At 44.9% G+C, this 26,715-nt stretch overlaps 1 protein-coding gene across 3 annotated transcripts in view; it reads right to left on the bottom strand.

Annotated features, from left to right (window-relative positions):
- ITGB8 (integrin subunit beta 8) overlaps positions 1 to 25,169 on the bottom strand; it is a 208,234-nt gene extending 183,065 nt beyond the window's left edge. For 2 of the 3 annotated variants that reach the window (XM_073581448.1, XM_073581449.1), the window contains exon 1: positions 24,559 to 25,169. In XM_073581448.1, the coding sequence (XP_073437549.1) occupies positions 24,559 to 24,796 (238 nt within the window). In that variant the 5' untranslated portion in view covers positions 24,797 to 25,169. The remainder of the gene's footprint in view (positions 1 to 24,558) is intronic. The other variant, XM_073581450.1, reaches the window with a different exon arrangement.
- Between the last annotated feature and the right edge of the window lie 1,546 nt (positions 25,170 to 26,715).

Below are 26,715 nucleotides of genomic sequence, written 5' to 3'. Positions count from 1 at the left end.
AATGTACATTCTAACTGTCCCTAGAGCTACAAGGCTCATTTGTTGAAAAAAATATTTGAACAAAAAAATGTGATCTTAAGGGGGACATTTCTCCTTGTGGAGAGCGCCAAAAAAGCGTAAGGAGTTGTGATGAGTGAGTATACTCGTTGCTTGGATTTTCCCGAGCATGCTCGGGTGTCCTCCGAGTGTCTTGGTTTGCTCGGAGATTTATTTTTCATTGTCTCAGCCGCATGATTGGCGACTGCTAGACAGGCTGAATACATGTGAGAATTCCCTAACAAACAGGCAATCCCCACATGTATTCAGCCTGTCCAACAGCCGCAAATCATGCAGCTGAGACGACGAAAACTAAATCTCCGAGCACTCCAAAATACTCGGAGGACACTCGAGCATGCTCGGGAAAATCCGAACAACGAGTATACTCGCTCATCTCTAGGAAGGAGACTTATAGCGTAAGGAGAAAGCGTAAGGAGACTTGATTAATATTCAAGTGGCACCTATTAGGGGTAGAAAAGTCAACACTAACCCCTTCTGACATAGCTAAATCAGACCCCAATGAGGGCCAAACAAAAAAACATGTTGGCAAATGAAGTGACTGGATCAACAACTTATCATAAATCTTGTGGAAAGTCTCGTTAAAGGGTCGATATTGACTTTTAGGATTGTTACCCTCAATAGGTGGCACTAGAGTTCCTGTCATCTTCCTCTGAAGAAAATATCTGCACAAAACAGAGGTGACTAAATAGATGTGCTAATACATACACTGTGTGCAGAAATATTAGGGAAGTAAATGTTTTGACCATATCAATTTCTATTCAGATTGGGATTCTGGATCACCGGAAGTATACTCCATAGAAGAGTCTTGAATGGAGTGGAGGTGTGAATGCTAGACCTGCGTTCCATTCACGCTCTGTGTAACAGCCAGAAGTGCCGTACTCGTTTTTCTCGAGCAGTCCCATAGACAACGAATGGAACGAAGGTTGAGCATGTGCATCTTCCACTCCATTCAAGATCAAGCTTTGAAGTTCCCAGTTTACGGGTTCTATATTCCAGAGTTCCAGCTTTTGGTTTCCCACCTATCAGCGAGTTATCTTTAGATTCAATGCTAAAAAGATACATATTCAGCTAGCTCCCTCTAGGGGGAAAAATGAGCTACCCATACAGTTACAGTAATGGCCGAAAGTGTTGGCACCTTTGAAATTGTTCCAGAAAATGAAGTTTTTCTCCCACAAAATTATTGCAGCTACAGGTGTTTTGTTATACATGTTTATTTCCTTTGTGTGTATTGGAACAACACAGTAAAACAGAGACAAAAAGGCATATTGGACATAATTTTACGCAAAACTACAAAAATGGGTCGGACAAAATTGTTCACACTTTTCCAAATTTGTGAAAAAACAACTTTGTGTCAAGCATGTGATGCTCGTTCAAACTCACCTGTGGCAAGTAACAGGTGTGTGCAATATGAAAATCACACCTGAAACCAGATAAAAAGGGGAGAAGTTGACTCAATCTTTACTTTGTGTGTCTGTGTGTGCCACACTAAGCATGGAGAACAGAAAGAGGAGAGGTGAACTGAGGAGTTGAAACATATCAACAATCTAAAAGTTACAAGTCCATCTCCAGCGATCTTGATGTTCCTTTGTCCACGGTGCGCAACGTAATCAAGAAGTTTACAACCCATGGCACTGTAGCTAATCTCCCTGGATATGGACGGCAGAGAAAAATTGATGAAAGGTTGCAACGCAGGATAGTCTGGATGGTGGATAATCAGTCTCAGTCAAGTTCCAAAGAAATTCAAGCTGTCCTGCAAGCTCAGGGTGCATCAGTGTCAATGTGAACTATCCGTCGATATTTGAATGATATGAAACACCACTGCAGTTTGCCAAAATGTACGTGAGCAAGCCAAAATCCTTCTGGAAAAACACCTTTGTCACGCCGTTCTGTCTGTATCTGCTTGTCGGCTTGACAATGCATGTGTTTGCTATAACCCCTTACTCCCTTCCCCCTAATTGAGCTGGGATACTGTTGGCTGTTACCTGTATGGAGCCTGCTCAGTTCCCTGCTCTGCTGCGTAGCTGCACATGTGTTGTTAGATCTTTGCTCTGCTGCTTGACCATCCGCATGTGCGGTCCCTGGTTGCTGCTGTGGAAGCCGTCCGCGGGTTGCGAGGTCATTTGCAGCTGGTGCATGACTTTCCACGTTTCTAAGCTTGCATACGATGCCAGGTGCTCTAGGCTGCACTTCCTGCACTGAGTGTGCTGCAATGGTTTCTGTGTGTGCTTAGGGCATGCGCGGCAACACCTCCCCTACCTTTATCAGGGTTAGTGTGTGTACTTGAAATGCTGTCCCCAGCCAATTCCTGAGGGGCAGCTCCTTTATAAACTTACCCTGCCCTATGGGCGGGGCCAGAGCTACAAACTACTGACAAAGCTTCTGAACTTTGCAATGTGTGCCTGGTGTCTGTTTCCCGGACCTGGTCTGTCTCTGTTTTGGTACCAAATTCCCTGTCATGTTTCCTGCTTTGTCCTGTTCCCTCACCTTGCCCCAGAGGCGGTATATCCGGGCCTGAATCCTTGATCCTATACCTGTCTTGTACCTGTCCCTGTCTAAATTCACCCTGCTCTGGAGGTGGTGTATCCAGGCTTGAATCCTTGATCCTGTACCTACTCTGTACCTGACCATGTCTGAACTGTCTGCTGTTATGTTCCTGGAATCTCTGTTTGGAGCCTCGCACCCAGTGACTCTGAGTCTCTTGTAACCAGTGTTCCTGTTGAGCATCTACTACCCTGTGCTCTGACTACCATGCGGTGCTAGCTCCATGCAGGCCCAGCAATCCTGCAGGTCTAGCACCATCACGCTTGAGTTCCTTCCTAGGTCCGATGCCTGGAGCCTGACGACCGCAGTCTGGAATCTGATGACCGTTGCCTGGAGCCTGGAGCTTGATGACTGCAGTGGTGCCTGTAAGTCGTGTTGGATGTCCGGAACCGAACGACTCCTACCTGATGGCTGTGGGTGACCCTGATTGTCCTGATGTCCTCGTGTACCCTGATGTCCTCGTGTACCCTGATGTCTTGCCTGTGTCCTGATGCCCAGCCTGATGTCTAGCCTGATGTCCTAATGTCTAGCCTGATGTCCTGATGTCTAGCCTGGTGTCCTGATGTCTAGCCTGGTGTCCTGATGTCCTTATGTACCTTTATGTCCTGCCTGTGTCCCGATGTCCCGCCTATGTGTGCCTCGGTGATCCGTTGGTGCCTTGGGGTCCACTGGGTGGTACCCTTATGAGAGGTGGGGAATCGGGAGCCTGGCATAGCCCTGTTTCGTCTACGTACTGTGACTTTACTTTAGTAAACTTTACGTTTTTGATACCTGAAGTTGTGCGGAGTTGTCCTACGTGTCTTCTTCGTCCACATGCTCAGCTGCCACACAATCCCGGTTGCTGCCCTTCCCTAGTTCAGGTAGGCCCGGGTCCCCCTCTGTGGTATAGAGGGTCCATACTGCGTCCCCGGGGGACGTCCGCCCCTCGCCGTCGGCGTAGAGGCGCCTGCTGGGCCGCGTCTGCGACTGCAGTTGTGACAACCTTGTGGACAGGTGAGACCAAGATAGAGCTTTTTGGTAAAGCACATCATTCTACTGTTTACCGAAAACAGAATGAGGCCTAAAAAGCAAAGAACACAGTACCAGCAGTAAAATATGGTTCAGGTTCAAAGTTATTTTGAGGCTATTTTGCTGCCTCTGGCACTGGATGCCTTGACTGTGTGCAACGCAACATGAAATCTGAAGACTGCAGAAATATTTTGGGTTGCAATATAGTGTCCAGTGTCAGAAAAGTGAGTATGTGTCCTAGGTCATGCGTCTTCCTGCAGGACAATGACCCCAAACATACTTCAAGGAGTACCCAGAAATGGATGGAAACAAAGTGCTGGAGAATTCTGAAGGGGCCAGCAATGAGTCTGGATCTAAATCCCATTGAACACCTGCAGAGATCTTAAAACTGCTATTAGCAGAAAGCACCTTCATATATGATAGACCTGAAGCAGTTTGCAAAAGAAGAGTGGTCTAGAATTCTAGTTGAGAGATGTAAGACTGTTGATGGTTATAGGAAGCGACTGATTTTAGTTACTTATTCCAAAGGGTGTGCAACCAAATATAAAGTTTAGGGTGCCAACAATTTTGTCTGTCCCATTTTGGGGCTTTTGTGTGAAATTATGTCCAATTTGTCTTTATTTTTTTGTTTGTGGTTCCAATACACACAAAAAGAAATAAACATGTGTAATTGAAATAAATTTTCTGGGAGAAATGTTTCATTTTCTGGAACAATTTCAAGTGTGCCAACACTTTCGGCCATAACGGTATATGATGGAATTAATGAGCATGGCATTTTACAATGCGATAAGCATATGGCACATTTATTGGTGCTCTCAGTAAGAAGTGCGGCTCATTCCCAGCTCTTCTACAAGGCTCCTTTGATTTTTCATTATGCCTCTGGCTGCGGTACCATAAAACCTAAGGCAATCTCGTCACTTATTATGATGTCACGTCACAAGACGGCGGAGGCAACATTTCTATTTTAATTGCATTTAAAGATTATTTTTGAAAGACCTGCACAAATCTAAATACGGTACATACGTCATGTGGCTCAAAATAAATAAAAAAAAGTGTTATGTTACTAAATGAATTGTAAGTCATTAACATTAATAATTACAAATTATATTCCACTGAATTTATGGGGGGGGGGGGGGGGGGAGTATCCAATTCACCAGAGTTCAGCCTGAAAACAGCCTCACACGGGCATGGTGAGAAAGAACAGACATTGTAGTCTTTCTTTGAAAGAGAAAAAAAATGCAAGTGATTGAAAATGTGTATGTAAATAGATAGGGCCGTATTTTCCATAAATGTCATTTAAAAAAAAAACAAGGATGTGAGCTGAACACTGGGTGTAGACACAGGGAGAGATACTACAGGGAGTTAGTGGGTGGCTGATTAGTATCTGATATGGCATATGTAAAACAAATCAGTACAAACAGAGCCCTCCGCTCCACCATAAGCCCTCTCCCTAAATAGCACATTCTTCAGGAACAATGCCGCCTCTGTATTAGGCTGGAGAGAGAACTGCACTGAAGCGAAGCTCTGCAGACTTGACAAAAGTGGCAAATACCCTCAAACTACTGGAAATACTTGCAGTTGTCTCAGACATTTCACAGCCATTAACTTTGTGATTGAAAAGCTCTCGATGACTGACGCTCTGTGTTTCGGGTCTAAGTTCTCATACCGGATGTAAAATATTGATCCAGAAATTTCTGCTAAAATATCACCATGTATATATAGACACAAAAAGACACATACATATCATTTTCTATCTATCTACTTATGGACTTGCGTCATCTGCCCTCGCCCCCTATACACATCATATGGTCAGTGGCACGGGTGACTTTAAGGGGAATCTGGCAGCAGGATTCCAAGCCTCAGGCTATTGTCCAGCAACACCTTTACATGGCCGGTCCATGCCTCCGTTACTGAGAAATCAGCGTTGGAACTTATATGCAAATGAGGCAGAATAGCTATTTGTAAATCTGAAGCCTCGGTCACTCCAGCTCTATTACCCATATGTCTTGACGGATGCCCTTGAATCCACTGACCATCTGATGTGTATAGGGGGAGAGGGCAGATCATTCAACTACAAGACTACAATAGTTTGGGGGTGAAATCCTTAGAGCAGATTCCCTTTAATGTACATGAAGGATTTAACTTTGTAAGTACCGTATATTGCTTTTCTTGTCTTACACTACTCCTGGATTACATATTGTGCTCCAGTTCTGCAATCATAGTTCTGGTCATGTTGGGGAGTTGCACTCATCTGCTACAAGTTTGGGTATCTATGAAGGGTTGAACCTGTCTACATATTCTCAGGCATATCAGAGTCCTTTAGACTGCTGACAAATCTGACATGGGTGTCTGTATATATAGAGTAGGTGACGTCTAGCCTAGAGTGTGTAAGACAGAGGATCTGGTCTGGGATCTGTATACAAGGAGAGATTGGTCTGGGGCCTACATGTAGGGGCTTCTAGCCTAGGTTATATATACAGTGGATCTAGTCTGGGATCTGTATACAAGGAGAGATTGGTCTGGGGCCTACATGTAGGGGCTTCTAGCCTAGGTTTTATATACAGTGGATCTAGTCTGGGATCTGTATACAAGGAGAGATTGGTCTGGGGCCTACATGTAGGGGCTTCTAGCCTAGGTTTTATATACAGTGGATCTAGTCTGGGATCTGTATACAAGGAGAGATTGGTCTGGGGCCTACATGTAGGGGCTTCTAGCCTAGGTTTTATATACAGTGGATCTAGTCTGGGATCTGTATACAAGGAGAGATTGGTCTGGGATCTGCATGTAGGGGCCTCTAGCCTAGGATTGTATACAACGGATCTGGTCTGGAGTTAGAGAGGGTCTGGTTTTTGGTATATAGAGGGTGGTGCTCTGGAGTCTATAAGAAGGGGGGATCTGATCTGACGTCTGTATACAAGAGACAGGGGTCTGCAGGCTGACAGGGGGGTTTGGTCTAAGGCTTATAGTTATATTTAGGTGGTCAGTTGTGTGATCTGTATTCATTTTGGGGTATGCTGAAGTAAATCAGATTTACTATTTGTTATTATAATGCCGTAGGTTGGGAATATATCAGGTCGAAATTGGCAGAAGATACGAACAACAGTGAAGTCTTATTTGCACAATAATCTTTGTTATTAATGCACACGCTGAACAAATCATCAATAAGGCTAGTTTCACACTAGCGTTTTGGAGCGCAGCGACGGCCTGCGCACGGCCGCCGCTAAGCCCCGCCCCCGCCGGTAGCTCCGCCCACCGGCGCATGACGCTGCATGCGCCCTGCGTCCCCTATCTTTATCACAGGGGGCGCAGGCGGTGCGCAGTATGCGTTTGGCGGCGCATGCGTCCTTTTGACGGTGCGCCGACCTGCGCCAAACGCAACCTGCTGCAGTTTGGTTGCGTCGGCGCACCGTCAAAAAGGCGCATGCGCCGCCAAACGCATACTGCGCACGGCCTGCGCCCCCTGTGATAGATAGGGGACGCAGGGCGCATGCAGCGTCATGCGCCGGTGGGCGGAGCTACCGGAGGGCGGGGCAGGGGGCGGGGCTTAGCGGCGGCCGTGCGCAGGCCGTCGCTGCGCTCCAAAACGCTAGTGTGAAACTAGCCTTAGATCGAATAGTTTAAGTTAAAGGTGTCGACCACTACGCAGACAACGCCTTTTGAATTCTTGTATTTCCCCCCAGGTATTCTGGCTGGAAGATAGTATTACTTATCCTCGATTTCTGCTCCATATCACTCTCCTGCACCACCATAGCACTGTGCTCAGTTCTCTCTTTCAGCCCCATAGAGGATGAATGGAGCGGCGGTCCAGCATGTGCAATATAATGGGATAAAATTGGCTCGTTCTGATCGGGGCAGCGAGAAGTTGAACCTCCACTGATTTATAAATAATTACCATATATACTCGTGTATGAGCCGAGTTTTTCAGCCCCTTTTATTGGCTGACAAAGACTCCCCTCGGTTTATACACGAGTCATGGTCCCAGTGCGAAGGTCCCCGGCGTCTCCGGAACATGTCCACGCTCCCTTGCAGCCTCGGTAAGTTTTCCGGTGGCTGCTGACAAGGCCGGCGGTCAGCGTTGGGACCGATGCAAGTTCCAATGTCCTGAGCAGGCGGAGACACTGGCGCGCTATGGGGCCAGGTGTCTGTGCCGCTTGCTCAGGCCCCCAGCACTTGCAATATTCACCTGTCCCCGTTCCACTGCTGCGCTGTGTCTTCAGCGTCCTCTGGCTGTGACATTCAGATCAGAGGGCGCGATGACGTGATTAGTGTGCGCCACGTCATTATGTCACTTTTTCTTTATTGCAGCATCAGCAATATAGGATGTTATGAATGGGTCACCGAGGAGGAGAGCAGGCCTAGGCTAAGTCACAGAAAACCAGAAAGGTTGGTAACTAAGCAGATTGCAGACCCCTGATCCTATCCACACAACTAGCAGTAGCTGTGGAGCGTACCTACGATGATCCTAGATGCCTCGGCACAGCCGGAGAGCTAACTAAGCCTAAAGCAAGAAAGGGGAAATCTAACTGCCCAGAGCAGACGTCAAAGTTATAGATAGCCCCCAAACATATATTGTCGGTGAGACAAGATGAAAACACAAACGCAGGCAGGAAAATAGACTGAGCAAATGATGGGGCCCACACTGACTAGACAGGACAGGAAAGACACTGTCTGCAATCATGCAAAAAACCCTGCAAAAAGTCCAACACGTCTGATGCACAAAAACACTGAAGTCGCATGACTTCGCCCCCACTATATCAGCATTCTGGTATATTCTGAAAGCAGAGCAAAAAGAGACCAATCTAACAGGGGACAAAACAAACCGACACAAGCAGTAACATATGGGCGGTAATTCAGCACAGCCTCAGCCAGAGCTGGCTGACCCGCACAAAGCAGAGATAGACAAAACCAGATCAAATGCAAACAGAATAGCAAATGAACCACTTAGCTGAACATGCAGGGACAGAGCTGGAGACCTCAGACCTCAGGAGGCACAGGAAGAAAATCACCAGCAGGGATAGAGGGAGTCGGCTGTCTTAAATCCCAATCTGAAACCCCAGATCTCCAATCGTCATCCTCATTATCAGGTGGCCAGCCTCTGTCAATCAGATCAGCTCCATTACCTCCAGTAACCACCAGAGGGAGCCCAGAAAGAGAACTCGCAACTAAAGATGAGCGACTTTGCCTTTTTTAGGGTCGAGTCGGGTTTCATGAAACCCAACTTTCTCAAAAGTCAAGTCGAACGAAATCGGCCGACTATAGGGAAAAGTCGTGAAACACGAAACCCAATGCAAGTCAATGGGGAGAAAAGTCGGCAGTGAGTGGAGGACTGTAAACACACCTGACATGAATTTTAACCCTAGAGGCGGCGAAACCTCTCTCTCTCTTCTCTCTCTCCCTCTCTCTCTCACTCCCACTCCAGCTACGCTCCCGCTACGCTACGCTCCGCTTCTCTCATTGGCTGAAAAAAGTCACGTGCAAGCATTCGGCGAAACCCGACTTTGGCGCTTGGGTCGCCGACCGCATGGCCGACTTCGTTTCGTTTCATGAAACCCGACTTTGGCGAAAGTCGGCGACTTTTGAATCTGACCGACCTGTTTCGCTCAACTCTACTCTCAACCCCTCTGTCAATCTGACCAGCTCAACTACCTTCAGTAATAACCAGAGGGAGGCCAGAAAGCGAATTCACAACAGGATATAATCATATTAGCCTAAAATGCACTGATATGATGAGCATCTTATGGGGCCATCATTAACCTTTATGCAGCATTATATGGGGCATATTTTTCTATGGCGCATCTTATGGGGCCATCATGATCTTTATGAAACATTATATGGGCCCATCATGAACTTTATGGAGCTTTATATGGGCCGATCATGAACTTTATGGAGCTTTATATGGGGCGTATTTTGTATGGAGCATCTTATGGGGCCCATCATGAACTGTATGGAGCATTATTTGGGCTCTTTTCCACTTACAGTGCTTGTTTAATGTTTTTCTTTTAAATAAATATTCAAGAACATTTAGGCTACGTGCACACGCTGCGGAATGGGGTGCGGATTTGGAAGCGCGGATTTTGTAAAATCCGCAAGTAAATCCGCGGGTCAAAAGACCTGCAGTTTATCTGCGGATTATCCTGCGGTTTGGCCCTTCGGTTTCACCATCTCCACAATGGTGGAGATAGGAAACCTCTGCGGATTCCGCAGAAAGAATTGACATTCTTTCTGACATGTCAATTTTTTCTGCGGTTTCAAAACCGCGGAAAAATCCGCACCGTCTGCACTGCGGTTTTGTATTCCCATAGGGAATAATGGTACTGTACACCGCAGTAAAAACTGCTGCGGACCCGCAGCGGCCAAATCCGCTGCGGAACCGCAGCAGAATCCGCAGCGTGTGCACACACCCTTAACCTACTGATGTCTCAATTAGTTTTACTTTCATTAGTATCTATCCCTGGGTAGGTACTGTGGTGGGTTGGGATATGGCTATACGTCAGCCCATCAAATTCATCTAACGTGACAGCGCTTTGTACAACAGAAATTTGCACCACTTTTGGCTAGGCGCACACCACTGAGATGACACGCCGAGTGCCTCTTAGTTTAACACTTCGTACTCCAGCGAGCTCTTCATTAACAATGGCGTGGGCAAAGTGAGTCTTAATGAATCGTGGCCACAGACTTCATTGTGGACAGGGCTCATCTGGAGATCTGCTGGATCATAATACTTCATGCTCCATACGTGACTTTGCTACAAAGAGGACAAATCACATTAGCAGTAGTTTTGCACTTGCCAGCAGTGTAGCTTTACTACTGTTTTGCCTGTAGCGTCACTGCTTCTGATACTATCTGTTTTTTTCGGGCAGGTTTTCACATCTGTTTGATATTACACCTGTTTTCTTTCATACAAAGTAAACCAGTCACTCTCAATCTGCATAGAAGGAATTTCCCATCTGATGCAATGGCTGCTTACCTATCTGAAGGTGCACATCAGATTTTCCATTTTAGTGTCGAAGCCTTAATGACTTCACAGACTGTAAACAGAGGTAATTTCAGATCTGGCAACGCCCCGACTTTATTGTACGTGTCACCTGATGATGATTATAAGATCCTGAGCCAAATGTGCTCGAGGGTAAATCCACAAAATTCACATGTTCTGCATTTCACCAAGACGTGATGTAAAAGTAGAACGGCCATGGATAAGATCAGCCTGAAGAAAGTAAAGACCGTGTTCACATAGTATTCGGGAGATCCGCTCTCATATACTGAAAGCTGGGGCCACACGGTGACTTTGGCCTCCAAACAATGCGCATTCACTTAGACCACGCTGCAATGTAGCAGCAGCATACAGCCACCAAAGGGCTAGTGAAGACAGCCATATTTTCCGTCCGAGTGCAATCCAACAAAATATCGGATGTCACTCGGACCACTGTTAGTCTATGGCGCCGTGCACATGTCCGATTTTTCCTTAGACCAAGACGGTCTGAGGAAAAAAAATAGCAGTATGTCCGAGTTTGTTCCTCTCATTGGATCGCACCCGGCCATGTAAGTCATTGAGTGTGTGGAAATCATCGGATTGCGCTCAGATGACTTTTGAGTGCAGTCCAATTTCCAAGTACTGACACAATGGAGAAGATGGAGACATTTTATTCTCCATATTCTCATTCGAGAGAATTGGATCGCTCTATACTGACACTCTGATCAAACTCTGGTCAGTGTCCTTTGCATAATCAACCCAATGCTCTTGGATGAGAATGTCTGCAGTGCTGACTGGAGCAAGAGTGCTACCAGGATCTTTAAAAAAAAAAGGGGTGAGGACGACCATCTTGAGGAGAGACGCATGAAAAGAATTAGGGATCAGTAAAGAGGCCAAAAGTCTGAGCTTATAGATAACGGGATTGGTCTGTTTTAGAACCTCAAAAGGTCTGATGAAGCGAGGACCCAGTTTATAGGTTGATACCTTGAGGCGGACATACTTAGAGGGCAGTCAGACCTTGTCCCCAGGATGAAACAGAGGCGGATCCATACGTCTCTTGTCTGCATGTCTTTTCATCCTTTTTGAGGACATTAGAAAAACCCTTGACGAAGGACTCAGCAGCCAGAATATCGGAGGAAGTAGAGACAGGGAACGGAGAATACTGGGGAATATAGGGGAGTCCTTTATCCGAGATCCTCGTGGTCAGTGTGGTTACAGAAAACATGTCTTGCTCTTGCCTCCGGATGGCTGTTATGGCCTGCAGTAACCGACAAGCTGTACTGCTCCAATATTTGTGGCCAAAGCTGTGACTCTGCGGCCGTCTGCGCGAGCCCAAAATCAGACTAAGTCACCGCACATACAGCAATGAATGGAAGCACAAAAGATGAAAATGTATGTGTATAAGGCCGATTAGGACATTTGTTTTTTAGGAACAAGTTCTACATGTGGTTTTCAAAACCCCCCTGATGAAGGCATTAGCGAAACACGCGTTGGGGCGGGTGCACAATCCCTGGGGACTGTTACTGCTTCTCTGCACATGTATGATCCTGTATACTATATGCTTGTCTGCACATGGCCATGGTGGCTACTCATTATAGTTGTACAAGGCGGGGACTGGGCTGTAGTATTCCCTGTACAGAGCAAGTACTGCTTGATTGCTCTCTATCATGAGAGATATTTGATACAAGTTTTCATGTCCCTTTTTGAAATCATGATATGTACTTGTCACTTTTTTCTTGCAAAAGCTTTCGAAATCTTCATCAGTTTTGTTTGTTTTTTTTTGCATATGAGAAATAACGGATGATAAAAACCAACGCAATGACCAAATAGATGAAAATCTGATCCAAAATACTTCACGAGGGCTAACACTAAAGGACTGGGTATTCCTACAGCCGCTTTTGACCTCTTTAACCCATAATAGACCTTTCACCAGTATAAATAAATCAATAAACAGCACGTCCATGTGTCAATAATGCGCTTTATTGCCTTTCCCGTAAATCTCCATTGTCGTTTTTTAGACAATTTGTCACTGAAGGTTAAAGAGGACGCGTCTCTCCAGACTTATCTCATTTAGTAAATACTTACATTTCGTATTTTATTAAATCTATGCTATTAGTTATTTACTTGTGAAAGTGTAAGGCAAAAAGTGATACAGTAACTGGGTATTTTTATTGGCCTACAGGTATGTTCACACTGCGTCTTCTTTCAAAATGTGACTTTTTCAAAGCAGTAGACGCTTTTTTTAGTGATTTTGGTAGTTTCTTATGTACTTTCAATTTTTTTTTTCCATAGGGCATTTTTTTTTTACGTTTTTCAGTGTTTTTCCAGTGTCTTTTCACAGACGTGTTCCGGGCATTTAATAAAAAAAAAAGAAAAACACTACTTTTACTTCTTTGAAGCAAAAATACTAACAAAACACACAAAAAAAATCCACCTGGACAGTTTCATGGACACTGACTCTACTGTAAAGTATTGAGCATCTTCCTAGTGGAAAATGTAGGAAGAATAGACATTTTACTTAGTTTTAATTCCTGGCGTATTTGAAAGCCTGAAGCATTTAAAAGACATTTAAAACCCTGAAGTAATGAAGTCAATTTTCTATACAAATTAATAGAATCACAATTTTGATCATTTTGTGCCATTCATAAGAGTCACGGATGGTTTTGGTTACATCATTATATTATACTGAAGCCCGGCCAAATCTGCCAAAATTACCGTTAGTGAATAAGGACACCGTTGGAGGCATTTTTTCTTACTTAAATATATATATTTTGGTTTAAGAATATTTTTTTTGTCATTGATTGCACGACTTGGGCATCGCATTGGGCTATTACCTGTCATTTTCTGGGCTACTCTCAGTTGATTTATGACCACATCGAAGCTTAACTCCACTCATGTGGACTGTGGCCACAAAAATTTTGATGCAAATTTTGATAATATGGAGGAATATTTGTAATGGACTTAAATTACATGGACCCTTTGACTGCACTTCAGTGCACTTTTTTGTTATCTATATGTATATATTTTAGGCTAAACATCATTTTTTGCCATTAGGTTTCATAAACATTTCTGTACAATTTCAAGCTGTTTTTTTTTCCCTGCTCATTGCTTGATACAGAATGAGTCAACTAAGAACCCATCAGTGGACTCATTGTGACTGGAATATGTAATCCTTTTATCTATCTTTCTTTGAGCTGATTTATGTCCCCAGAGTTTAGCCCCACTATATTGTGGGCTATGGTCATAAATCAATAAATAGGGGAGCTCAGAAAAAGAGTTAGAAACTCACCCATTAGAACGAGCTCACTGACAGATTCCAAGACAACTCATTCTGCAGCTGATGAGAAAGTGTACTACTGAGAACATAAAAAGCAAACAGTTGAAATTGTTTACACAAACCTAAATGCAAAAATGATTTTTAGCACAAAATGCATGCAGTCAAGTAAAAATGGTGTCCCCAACGCATCCATCTCCTTTAAAATAGCTTCTATAAGTGAAATATTTCCACCATGGATTACATCTGGAAGTCATGGCAGGGCCAAACTAATTCTCATGCAGACCAGTTAGAATTGCAAATTCCTGAAAGAAATCTGTGTTTCAGCCCTGATTTTCTTGTGCAGATTCCTTCGCAAATACATAGCATATACTGTAGACTTAGAAAAAACTCTTAAAGCGAACCTGTCACCAGGTTTGGTTAATATAAGATACGGCCACTGCCTTTCAGGGCTTATCTACAGCATTCTATAATGCTGTAGATAAGCCCCCGATCCAACCTACAAGATAAGAAAAATAAGTTTTATTATACTGTAATATACTCACCCGGGAGTGGCGGTCCAGTCTGATGGGCATCGCAGGTCTGGGTCCGTCACCTCCTATCTTCTTGCGATGCCGTCCTCCTGCTTGCATCATCGCTCCTCGGCACCGCGCTCCGGCGAATTCCTGCAGTGCGCAGGCGCCGGGAAAAGTCAGAAAAAAACGGCACCTGCGTACTGCAGTACTTTGCTCTGCCCTCACCAGGGCAGATAAGTACGCCTGCGCAGGAGCGCAATGTCGGGGAGCGATGAAGCAAGTAGGAAGGCAGGATGGGAGGCGCCGGACTCGCGTCACCCATCGGACTGGACAGCTCCCCGGGTGAGTATAATAAAAGTTAGTTTTCTTATCTTTCAGCTCAGATAGGGAGCTTATCTACAGCATTATAGAATGCTGTAGATAAGCCCTGAAAGGCAGTGGCCGTATCTTATATCGATCAAACCTGCTAACAGGTTCGCTTTCAGCCCGAGGCTGCGGCAGCGGGGCTCTCAGTGCGGGCGCCAGGCATCTTCAGAACACTATTAACCTGCAGATTAACCCTATATCTACAGGTTAATACAGCGTCTGCAAGCTTCAGAATCGCATCGCAGACCAGTTTATGAAACTTAAAAAAAAAATCACAATAGGAATGAGATTTATCTAGGTCCTATGCATTTTGCTGGAATTAGATGCGTCCTTCATGCACGAAAATACACAGAGGAAACGAAACGCACCAAATAATCATCATGGGAAGTCAACCTTAGGGCGCAGTCAGGCGGCCGTATAACACAGACGACGATCGGACTGGCCGGCAGCTCTCCTGACCTGAGCTGCCGGCCAGTCAGTTCGTCGTCTGAACAGTGCGATTATAATGCCATCTATGCTATACTGCCATCGGATTGCGCCCTTTCGGGTTTATTCAAACGTATTAATCGTCCATGTGTGCTGTACACAATACAGATAGCACAAGTTCGTAAAAATCGGACACACAGATGACAAATTGTCAGTTACTTCTGGGCATAAATGGACGATTTATCAATCAACTGTTATTCACTGTCCTATTAAGGGAATAGAAAAATCCAGGATATCTATAAACAGAAAGATAGTGAGGAAACACTTAGCTAACCTAAATGAATTCAAGTCTCCAGGTCCAGATGAATTACACCCCAGAGTACTGAAGGAGATAGCAGAAGAAATTTTTGAACCCCTCTCCATAATCTTTGAAAATTCTTGGAGAACAGGAGAAGTGCCAGAAGACTGGAGAAGAGCAAATGTTGTTCCTATCTTCAAAAAGGGGAAGAAGGTGGACCCAGGCAACTATAGGCCGGTGAGTCTGACTTCTATACCAGGAAAGATCTTTGAACAAATTATTAAACAACATGTATGTCAATACCTGGATAAGAATGAGGTGATTAAACAGAGTCAGCATGGGTTTGTAACTAATAAGTCATGTCAGACTAACTTAATTTCCTTCTATGACGGTATCACTGATTGGGTGGATCAAGGAAATGCTGTAGATATAGTATATCTTGACTTCAGCAAAGCATTTGACAAAGTCTCTCATGCAATCCTTATTGAAAAAATGACTAAGTATGGAATGGACAAGGCAACTGTTAGGTGGATTCATAACTGGCTTAGTGATCGGACCCAAAGAGTGGTCGTAAATGGCTGCACATCCAGTTGGAAGAATGTCTCAAGTGGGGTACCACAGGGCTCTGTCCTGGGCCCTGTATTGTTCAACATCTTTATCAACGATTTAGATGAAGGAATTGAGGGTAAACTGATTAAATTTGCTGATGACACAAAGCTAGGAGGGATAGCTAATACTAGAGAAGAGAGAGAGAGGATTCAAAAAGATTTAAATAAACTGGAGAAGTGGGCAGCAACTAACAGAATGGTTTTTAACAGGGAGAAATGCAAAGTACTACATCTGGGCAATAAAAATGAAAAAAGCATATATAGAATGGGAGGAATAGGGCTAAGTGACAGCACATGTGAAAAAGACTTGGGTATACTAATAGATCACAGACTGAATATGAGTCAACAGTGTGATGCAGCAGCAAAAAAGGCAAATGCAATTCTAGGATGTATTAACAGAAGCATACAGTCTAGATCACGTGAAGTCATTATTTCCCTCTACTCCTCTTTGGTCAGACCTCATCTGGAATATTGTGTCCAGTTTTGGGCACCACATTTTAAAAAAAGACATCAACAAACTGGAGCAAGTTCAGAAAAGAGCGACCAGAATGGTGACCGGTCTGCAAACCCTGTCTTATGAGGAAAGGTTGCAGGATTTGGGAATGTTTAGTTTGCAAAAGAGAAGACTGAGAGAAGACTTAATAGCTGTCTACAAATATCTAAAGGGCTGTCACATTGTAGAAGGATCAACTTTATTCTCATTTGCACAAGGAAAGACTAGAAGCAATGGGATGAAACTGAATGGAAGGAGACACAGATTAGATATTAGAAAAAACTTTTTGACAGTTAGAGTGATCAATGAGTGGAACAGGCTGCCACGAGAAGTGGTGAGTTCTCCTTCAATGGAAGTCTTCAAACAGAGGCTGGACAGACATCTGACTGGGATGATTTAGCGAATCCTGCTTTGAGCAGGGGGTTGGACCAGATGGCCCAGGAGGTCCCTTCCAACTCTATGATTCTATGATTCTATGATTCTATGACGATTATGTTTGTGTGAACACGGCTTTAAAAAAAACGCAGAACAGCTGCACCTTGGGGAGAGCAGTCTAGCCCAGTATTTCTCAACACCAGCCTTCAAGTTACCCCCAACAGGTCATGATATGAGGATATCCTATAAAACAGCACCCAACCTGTGGCTCTCGGGCCCATTATCTGTGGCTCCTGGCTGTCTGCCAAGTTGATGCATTTGCACCAGGTCTAGAACTATGCATAACTCATCCGATTCTCTCAGATGAGGGAATACACGCTCGTGTGACCCTAGGCTTAGAGGGACGCTTCAAGCTGGATGCAATAGAGAGGTGGGAGTGCTTGATGCAACATTGCTAACCTGTTTTGTGTCATTTTATATGCCGGCAGGTAAGATTATGAGAAACATACATAATCATGGCCGAAATTGTTGGCACCCTTGAAATTGTTCCAGAAAATGAAGTATTTCTCCCAGAAAATTATTGCAATTGCACATAATTAGTTATACACATGTTTATTTCCTTTATGTGAATTGGAACAACACAAAAAAAACAGAGAAAAAAAGGCAAATTGGACACCATTTCAGACAAAAGCCCAAAAATGTCATGTTTCCAAAATTGTTGGTAACCAACTTTCTTTCAAGCATGTGATGCTCGTTTAAACTCACCTGTGGCAAGTAACAAGTGTGGGAAATATGAAAATCACACCTGAAAACAAATAAAAAGGGGAGAAGTTGAATCGATCTTTGCATTGTGTGTCTGTGTGTGCCACCCTAAGCATGGAGAACAGAAAGTGGAGAAGAGAACTGTCTGGGGACTTAAGAACCAAAATTGTTGAACTGCAGCTAATCTACCTGGACGTGAACGCCAGAGAAAAATTGATGAAAGTTTGCAAAGCAGGATAGTCTGGATGGTGGATAAGCAGCCCCAATCAAGTTCCAAAGAAATTCAAGCTGTCCTGCAGGCTCTGGGTGCATCAGTGTCACTGTGAACTATCCGTCCACATTTGAAAGAAATGAAACGCTAAGCCAGGAGACCCAGGAGGACCCCACTGCTGACCCAGAGACATAATATACGTGAGAAAGCCAAAATCTACGTGAGTAAGCCTAAATCCTTCTGAGAAAGCGTCTTGTGGACAGATGAGACCAAGATAGAGCTTTTTGGTAAAGCACACCATTCTACTGTTTAGCGCAGGTTCAGATGAATACGGTATATTAGGGGGCCAAATGCAATCCCATATTTTGCCGGACCAATGTTAATCTAGGGACCCTGCACATCTCCAGGTTTGTTCTGATATTTGGATCGCGCCCAGCCATGCAAGTCAATGAGCTGACTGCAGTAGGATGACATTTGGGTGTAGACCGATTTCCACGGACTGACACAATGAAGCAATGGAGACGATGGAGACATATTTTTCTATATCTTCTCTACATCTGAGAAAATCAGATCACGCTTTGATGAAACTCTGGTCAGGGTGTGATTAGCATAATTGATCCGACTTTCTCAGATGACAAAAAATACGCTTGTCTGCACCTGCTCTTATTGTGACATACACGACGAGACCAATCCACACAAATGTAAATGAAAAATGAAGCGTTCCTCCTGGCAACCCATCAGCTTGTTGCCATCGTTTTTCTAAGGTCCTCAGAAAAATGAGAGCTGCTGGGTTGCAATGCCCAAGTGCACCATTTTCCATTAGCGTTGGCTTTAATCAATCTGCGACCCTGTGCCCTCCTGAGTCTCACTGACCAGTGATAGTTTCTAATTCTTACCACAAGCATGGAGTATAAAATATCCAGATAAAACCAGCATGCTGTCATCACGCTCCAGATACACAACCTGTATAGATGGGATCCTGGCGCTCAGGACTGAGGGATGCTACCGTAACCTTGTATGGACATCTGACACTGGCTTATAGCATAAAACTGTCACAAATAATACTTCTTTTCCTCCTCTGAACCCTGAAAAAATAACTGAGATCTTAGATTAAGTCTCTGAAGGCAGAAGGGTGGAAAAATCTAACTTTTCTATGGATCAACTGAGGAATTCTTCCACGAAAAATGAACGTGACCTTTATCAGAGAACATGGCCATAAACTGGTTACACCGCAGTATGCTAGTGTCTACCTGGTGTTCTCACAGATCCATGACATTATATATACATGGAGGGACCATTAGACTGTTTTATTAAAGGGGTTTTACCACGAGGCAAAATGGATCCTATCTTAAAGATCTCGGAGAAATAATACACTTCTCAAATATCATTGCTCACCTCTGTAGCCTGGTCTGATTAGCTTCAAGTTCACTCCGCATAGTCCTTCCACCAGAAGTCATCCTCTGCTGTGGCCGAGCATGCGCTGATGATGTGCATTATTCAGATGTAGAGCACGCACCTTTATAAGCAGCACTCAGGACTATGTACCAGCTAGCCTTGTCTAAAAAAAAATCCCAATTTCTCAAAAAATAAATAAATAAATTCAATGGTCTCCCGACACGCCGGCATAATCCTCGACAGGCTGCAATTCACATCACAACCACTGGATGGCCACACTCAGGCACATGTACAGGAGCATAGACGTCCCCTCGTAATAAATTTGAAGCCTTCTTTTTGCCTCTTTGTTCTCTGAGCAGATGTAGATTTGTGCTATAATTTATGCCAATATGAGCTATCATTTTCGTAATGGAAAACAGCTATTTTGTACCATAAAATGTGTGCACCCACAAGTGTGACTTTACTCTGCTAGAAATATGGCATCAAGCCTCTGATACATTTTTCAATTAAACATACAGAACTGACTTTTCATGGCAGGCTGTAATGGACAGTAGTGACCTGCTGAAGCTGTATCCAAAAGTATTACATTATTATTATGTGTATTACATGTATTATTATGTGTCGAGAGCCTATGACAGTGCCTCCTGACTCTGGACAGCCACTGTGGCCTGTCTAGGAGGGGTACATTTCAACACAGGAAGGCTCAATAGGACGACCCCCTTGTATATAGAGCGCGTATACCAGAGCAGGGGTCTAGAGACAGTTTCCCTTTAAACCACTCATTTGCAATGATGTTTGCTATTAATGATAGATGCTAGTTTATTATTTCTAAGTGACCCTGCCAGACCTTTCAGGGCCATTTCTTCAGAACTACGGACTGTAGAAATCACTGTGAACTGACTGGTATATTTAGATGCACCCATGTTTTATTGCCTCAGCATTAATATGGAGCATGTGCCGCATACTGTACATTGGTTGCACACGTACCGTAGGTGTATTATATAATTTGTACAGAGACTATTAGGCCACGTTCACACGTTATTTGCTCAGCATTTTACCTCAGTATTTGTAAGCCAAAACCAGGAGAGGAACAATCAGAGGAAAAGTATAATAGTAACACGTCACCACTTCTGTATTTATCACCCACTCCTGGTTTCGGCTTACAAATACTGAGGTAAAATACTGACTGAATACTGAATGTGTGAACGTTACCTTAATTAAAGTGATTCTTTTAGTTCCTTTCTGCCTATCAGACCGTGGTCACGCGTTCAGTATTTGCTCAGTATTTTACCTCAGTATTTGTAAGCCAAAACCAAGAGAGGAACAATCAGAGGAAAAGTATCATAGAAACACGTCACCACTTCTGTATTTATCACCCACTCCTGGTTTCGGCTTACAAATACTGAGGTAAAATACTGACTGAATACTGAATGTGTGAACGTTACCTTAATTAAAGTGATTCTTTTAGTTCCTTTCTGCCTATCAGACCGTGGTCACGCGTTCAGTATTTGCTCAGTATTTTACCTCAGTATTTGTAAGCCAAAACCAAGAGAGGAACAATCAGAGGAAAAGTATCATAGAAACACGTCACCACTTCTGTATTTATCACCCACTCCTGGTTTTGGCTTACAAATACTGAGGTAAAATAGTGACCAAATACTGAACGTGGCCTCAGATTTATTTACATTGAAGGCCTTTTACCTGGACCCAAATTTAGGCATACGACCATTGGTAAGCAGACATGTCCGCCGATCACTCGACAGAAGAGCAGGCGCTTGTTTGCGGCCTGAACTCATCTTTCATGTAGACATTAAAGTTATTGTCCCGGACTTATCAGAAGCGGCATGCTGGAGTCAGATGCTCCCGATTCATTAAAAGGCGCACATCACTTAAAGGAGGTATCCGGGACTTTACAAAAAATGTACCTAAGCACTAACAGGCAGGTAATTGCAGCTCACCAGGATGTTGTGCATGCCGCCATTCTCCCCCAGCACAGAGCGTTCAGACTGCTCCTGCCAAGGATTCAGAAGCCTCTGCTGACGTCACGCCTACAGAGCGGAGGCCTCTTTTCCGCTCAGCTCTGTAGACCGGGCAGGACTTCCGTCATTCTGACTGACTACCGGATTCCTGCTGCCTAACTGGGGGAGCCAGCAGTCTGTCAGAATGACGACTAAATTCCCACCCCATCGCGTCAGCAGAGGCAGCTACATCCCCGGCAAGAGCGGTGTGTGGCCACTCTGTGGCGGGGGAGAACAGCGTCGGCCACAGCAGGCAGGTTAGCTGGAATTACCTTCCTGTTAGTGCTTAGGTACAATTTTTTTTTTTGTAAAGTCCTGGATACCCTCTATAATGACTCAGGCACGTCTGACAAAATAGCGGGGTAAAATTTGTGGCGTAAGTAACACACTGGTCGTCATTAATTTCACAAGCGGGGGTTGACACTCAGCCTGCATCGCTTCAGCTCTTCCCACTGTGTCAGGGCTGGTGTCCCTCTTGTGATGGATCCAACATTCCCAGTTATCGTGGAAAAGAACAGAAGTAACAAATGCAGATGTGAACAGAGTCTTACCATTAAACTGTTTTTCGAAATGCAAGACTAGCTTTATTTGGTTTCTAAATTAAATCTAAGGAAATGTGCTATTACCAAGACATTTGCACAGATTTTATATTAAAAAGTTGAAACAAAGTAGGCAATGACCCCGATTCATCATTTCCAGTTTTTTTGTAAGTGACTTTCTCTCTTTTGGTATTTGCTGTTGTTTGTTGCACCAAATTCATCAAACTGACAACAATTTTGTGCAAAGTCAAAATCGGGCTTTTTTTTTTTTCCCTGCCATTTACAATTTTTGTGTCTTTTTGAACAAAAATTTGCATCTGTAAACAAATGTAAAAAAAAGGGGACTTTTTGCTTGACTTGCATAAAATTTTGATAAATGTTATGACTTTTTAAAAAAGCTGCAAACAAACAATCAGCCAAAAACATCCGGAAATGCTAAACTGCGCTCACAAAGTGGAAATCAAAAACGAAACCGGTGAGGACGTAGAGAACCCATTTCCGAAAAAGGCGCAAATAGAATAATGAGTTGAGTGCAAACAAAAAGAGGCGCAAAACACACAAAAGTAGTCACAAAAAAGGACGCAAACGCAAAGATGACTTGGGACCATAAAGCCAAGTGACCACCGGCAGGTGGGGATGTATCACACTGACTTCTGTGCGGAGGCATTAGGAAGGACCACACTATTGGGTAAGAGATGTCGGACTTTCCCTCTAAAATCTGACATATGGAAATAAGGAAAGCCCAGGCAAAGGAGAAGAAACACCAGAGTCCGGGCTCCTCCGAGGAGAACTTTGTGCCCTTATTTAATATGCCAGCCTGACAGAAGTGAAGCATGTGAATGTCATTTTGCCAACTGTTCCCATCCACCGCCATCAAAGAGCTTTCTTCTGACTAGTAAACTGCACATGAGGCTGTCCGCTCCTCTGTGGCAGAGAGCGGAGTGCCGACATCAGGACTGTGACTAATGTTATTATGATGAGAAGCCATAGTAGTCTTACTGGGCACCACATCAAATGTCCTGTAAAGTGCTGGGAAGCTCGTCTGATCCTTGTTACCCAATACATCTCCTTTGTACCAGCTCCGCCAGCCGCAGTTTATTTATACACAGGCAGCTATTACACCATCATCTATAGGATTAAAGGGACCATAAGGATTTATACAGAAATCTGGAGAAAATATCAGTGCCCTAACTTTAGGAGAAAGTTTGCCTCAGTCCTTAGAGCAGATTTTAGAGACACATCTAGGTCCACGAGGACGTCCATATCCATGTAGTATCCATACATAGATGATCCTAAAGCATGGATACGTCCCCATCTACAAAGATCTGCAGTACGTCACCCATGTACATCTATCTATAAAGACGTGTGGAATACAGCACCTCATATATACTATCTATATGTACTGTACATACAGGTCACATACAGGTACAGAGAGCAATGAAATACAGCAACCACATTCTGTAATCCCAGCAAGGTTCCTATATAGGAGAATTATGGATGATGTAGGTACACGGAGGGCTATGTAAGAAAGTATTCACTATATATATATATATATATATATATATATATATATATATATATATATATATATGTTCTCCCTGTGTTTGCATGGGTTTCCTCCGGGTTCTCTGGTTTCCTCCCACACTCCAAAGACATACTGATACGGACCACACTCCAAAGACATACTAATACGGACATTAGATTGTGAGCCCCGATGGGGACAGTGATGACAATATCTGTAAAGCGCTGTGGAATTAATAGCACTATATAAGTATAATAATATTAAAAAAAAAAACTATATATAGTTGGACAGATTTCTGTGTTCCAAAAGTAGAGTCATTGAAATTTAGGTAACACAGCAACTCTATATATATAAATACATAAGAAAAAAACAAATAATATATAAATATATATGATTACTACATAGGAATATTATATAGTGCATGGTATAGGGCTATATATTGCACAGTATTGTACATACAGTGTTATACACAGCATGTATTATATATAGGAGCATATATGCATTGTAGGGACGCTTGGTGCATATTTATGTGTATATCATAATTACATAGGAAAATAATATATTGTGGGGTACACATATACATATTATACGTTATTGTACATATAATGTTATATATAGACTGTACTATATATACAAGTATATATGCAGTGTACAGACTCTTGGTGTGTATATATATATATATATTTTATATATATTTGCGCACGGCCTATATGCTATATAATTCCAGTATACAACACTATATGTACAATACCGTATAACATACACTAATATTTCTATATTCTAATGATATAAATATGTTTTTCTATGTATATAATTCCTGCAGTATGTAACACTAAATGGACCATACTATATAATACATAGGTTTATACGATACACTACTATTCCTATATACTAATGATATATATATGCTCCTGTATAGGATACCTGCAGTACATAACGCTATATGGACCATACTGTATAATAGATAGGTTTATACGATACACTACTATTCCTATATACTAATGATATATATATGCTCCTGTATAGGATACCTGCAGTATATAGCAGTGTACCATGCTGTATAGTATATAGATCTGCACCTAGGTAACAGTATACAGCAGCTCTCTGATGCGCTATGGCTGTATGACGGGGGCACCATGCCACCTGCCGTGCCCACCTCCCACCAGCGTCCATCACTCACCTGCCTGGCAGAGTCCCAGCAGCAGTGAGAACACGCCGACCACCAGCAGGCTGCTGCCCCCGGGGGCTCTGCTCTCCAGGTGCCAGCGGGCAGGGCGCAGCGGCTCGGGGCCCATGGCACAGCCGGGTCTGGAGCGCGGGGTGTCCGGGAGCTGCACCTCCACACTGGCGGCTTTGTGGGCACAGGCTGCCGCGCATATCGCCGTGTGCAGATGGCCGGGCTTCTCTATGTAGAGCATTGGCTTCTCGCACCCCGGGGCATTGGGAGCTACAGGCAGTGCCCGGCTGCTGTGCCCGGCTGTGCCGCCATCTCCCGCAGTGCTGTCACTGTCTCCGGTGTCGCCGCCGCTCTCTCCGCGCAGGTTCAGCACTCAGGTGCGTTATAAGGAGGCAGCGCCGCGCTCAGCGCGTGTCCGCGCACAACTAACTTCGGCTCATTAGCATGTCGCCCCGCCAAGGTGATCGCAGCCAATAGGGCAGACTGCAGACGATCGTCACTATCGCAGCAATCATCCGCTCGTGACATTCCACGGTCCTGTCGTCCTATTGTGTCGGGGCTGGGAGTGCGGTGTTGCTAGGAGACCAGGATCCCACACTCTGAGAATCCTCAGCACTGCGGCTCCGGTCTGAGGAGTGTGGGCGGGAGAGCATTGATGGAGCATGATGTCACCGAACCGCGCTCCCACTTTTCTTTGTTTTCTCCTGGCTGCTTCTCACTGGCTGCCTTGTTCTGGGACCCTTCATAGTGCTGAGGCAAGAAGGGAGCAGCAGCACAGGAGAGCTCAGGAGAGCTCAGTACAGGAGGGAGCAGCAGCACAGGAGAGCTCAGTACAGGAGGGAGCAGCAGCACAGGAGAGCTCAGTACAGAAGGGGAGCAGCAGCACAGGAGAGCTCAGTACAGAAGGGGAGCAGCAGCACAAGAGAGCTCAGTACAGGAGGGGAGCAGCAGCACAAGAGAGCTCAGTACAGGAGGGAGCAGCAGCACAGGAGAGCTCAGTACAGGAGGGAGCAGCAGCACAGGAGAGCTCAGTACAGGAGAGGAGCAGCAGCACAGGAGAGCTCAGTACAGGAGAGGAGCAGCAGCACAGGAGAGCTCAGTACAGAAGGGGAGCAGCAGCACAAGAGAGCTCAGTACAGGAGGGAGCAGCAGCACAGGAGAGCTCAGTACAGGAGGGAGCAGCAGCACAGGAGAGCTCAGTACAGGAGAGGAGCAGCAGCACAGGAGAGCTCAGTACAGAAGGGGAGCAGCAGCACAAGAGAGCTCAGTACAGGAGGGAGCAGCAGCACAGGAGAGCTCAGTACAGGAGGGAGCAGCAGCACAGGAGAGCTCAGTACAGGAGAGGAGCAGCAGCACAGGAGAGCTCAGTACAGGAGGGGAGCAGCAGCACAAGAGAGCTCAGTACAGGAGGGAGCAGCAGCACAGGAGAGCTCAGTACAGGAGGGAGCAGCAGCACAGGAGAGCTCAGTACAGGAGAGGAGCAGCAGCACAGGAGAGCTCAGTACAGGAGAGGAGCAGCAGAACAGGAGAGCTCAGTACAGAAGGGGAGTAGCAGCACAGGAGAGCTCAGTACAGGAGGGAGCAGCAGCACAGGAGAGCTCAGTACAGGAGAGGAGCAGCAGCACAGGAGAGCTCAGTACAGGAGGGAGCAGCAGCACAGGAGAGCTCAGTACAGGAGAGGAGCAGCAGCACAGGAGAGCTCAGTACAGGAGGGAGCAGCAGCACAGGAGAGCTCAGTACAGAAGGGGAGCAGCAGCACAAGAGAGCTCAGTACAGGAGGGAGCAGCAGCACAGGAGAGCTCAGTACAGGAGGGAGCAGCAGCACAGGAGAGCTCAGTACAGAAGGGGAGCAGCAGCACAGGAGAGCTCAGTACAGGAGAGGAGCAGCAGCACAGGAGAGCTCAGTACAGGAGAGGAGCAGCAGCACAGGAGAGCTCAGTACAGGAGAGGAGCAGCAGCACAGGAGGGAGCAGCAGCACAGGAAAGCTCAGTACAGGAGAGGAGCAGCAGCACAGGAGAGCTCAGTACAGATGGGGAGCAGCAGCACAGGAGAGCTCAGTACAGGAGGGAGCAGCAGCACAGGAGAGCTCAGTACAGATGGGGAGCAGCAGCACAGGAGAGCTCAGTACAGGAGAGGAGGAGCAGCACAGGAGAGCTCAG

This window comes from Dendrobates tinctorius, unplaced genomic scaffold, assembly GCF_039654945.1.
Source record: "Dendrobates tinctorius isolate UK_male_01 unplaced genomic scaffold, ASM3965494v1 ptg000070l, whole genome shotgun sequence".
In the NCBI taxonomy this organism is placed as follows: Eukaryota; Metazoa; Chordata; class Amphibia; order Anura; family Dendrobatidae; genus Dendrobates; species Dendrobates tinctorius.
The sequence above is the reverse complement of the archived record's forward strand: the minus strand, read 5'-3'. Positions and strand labels throughout refer to the sequence as shown.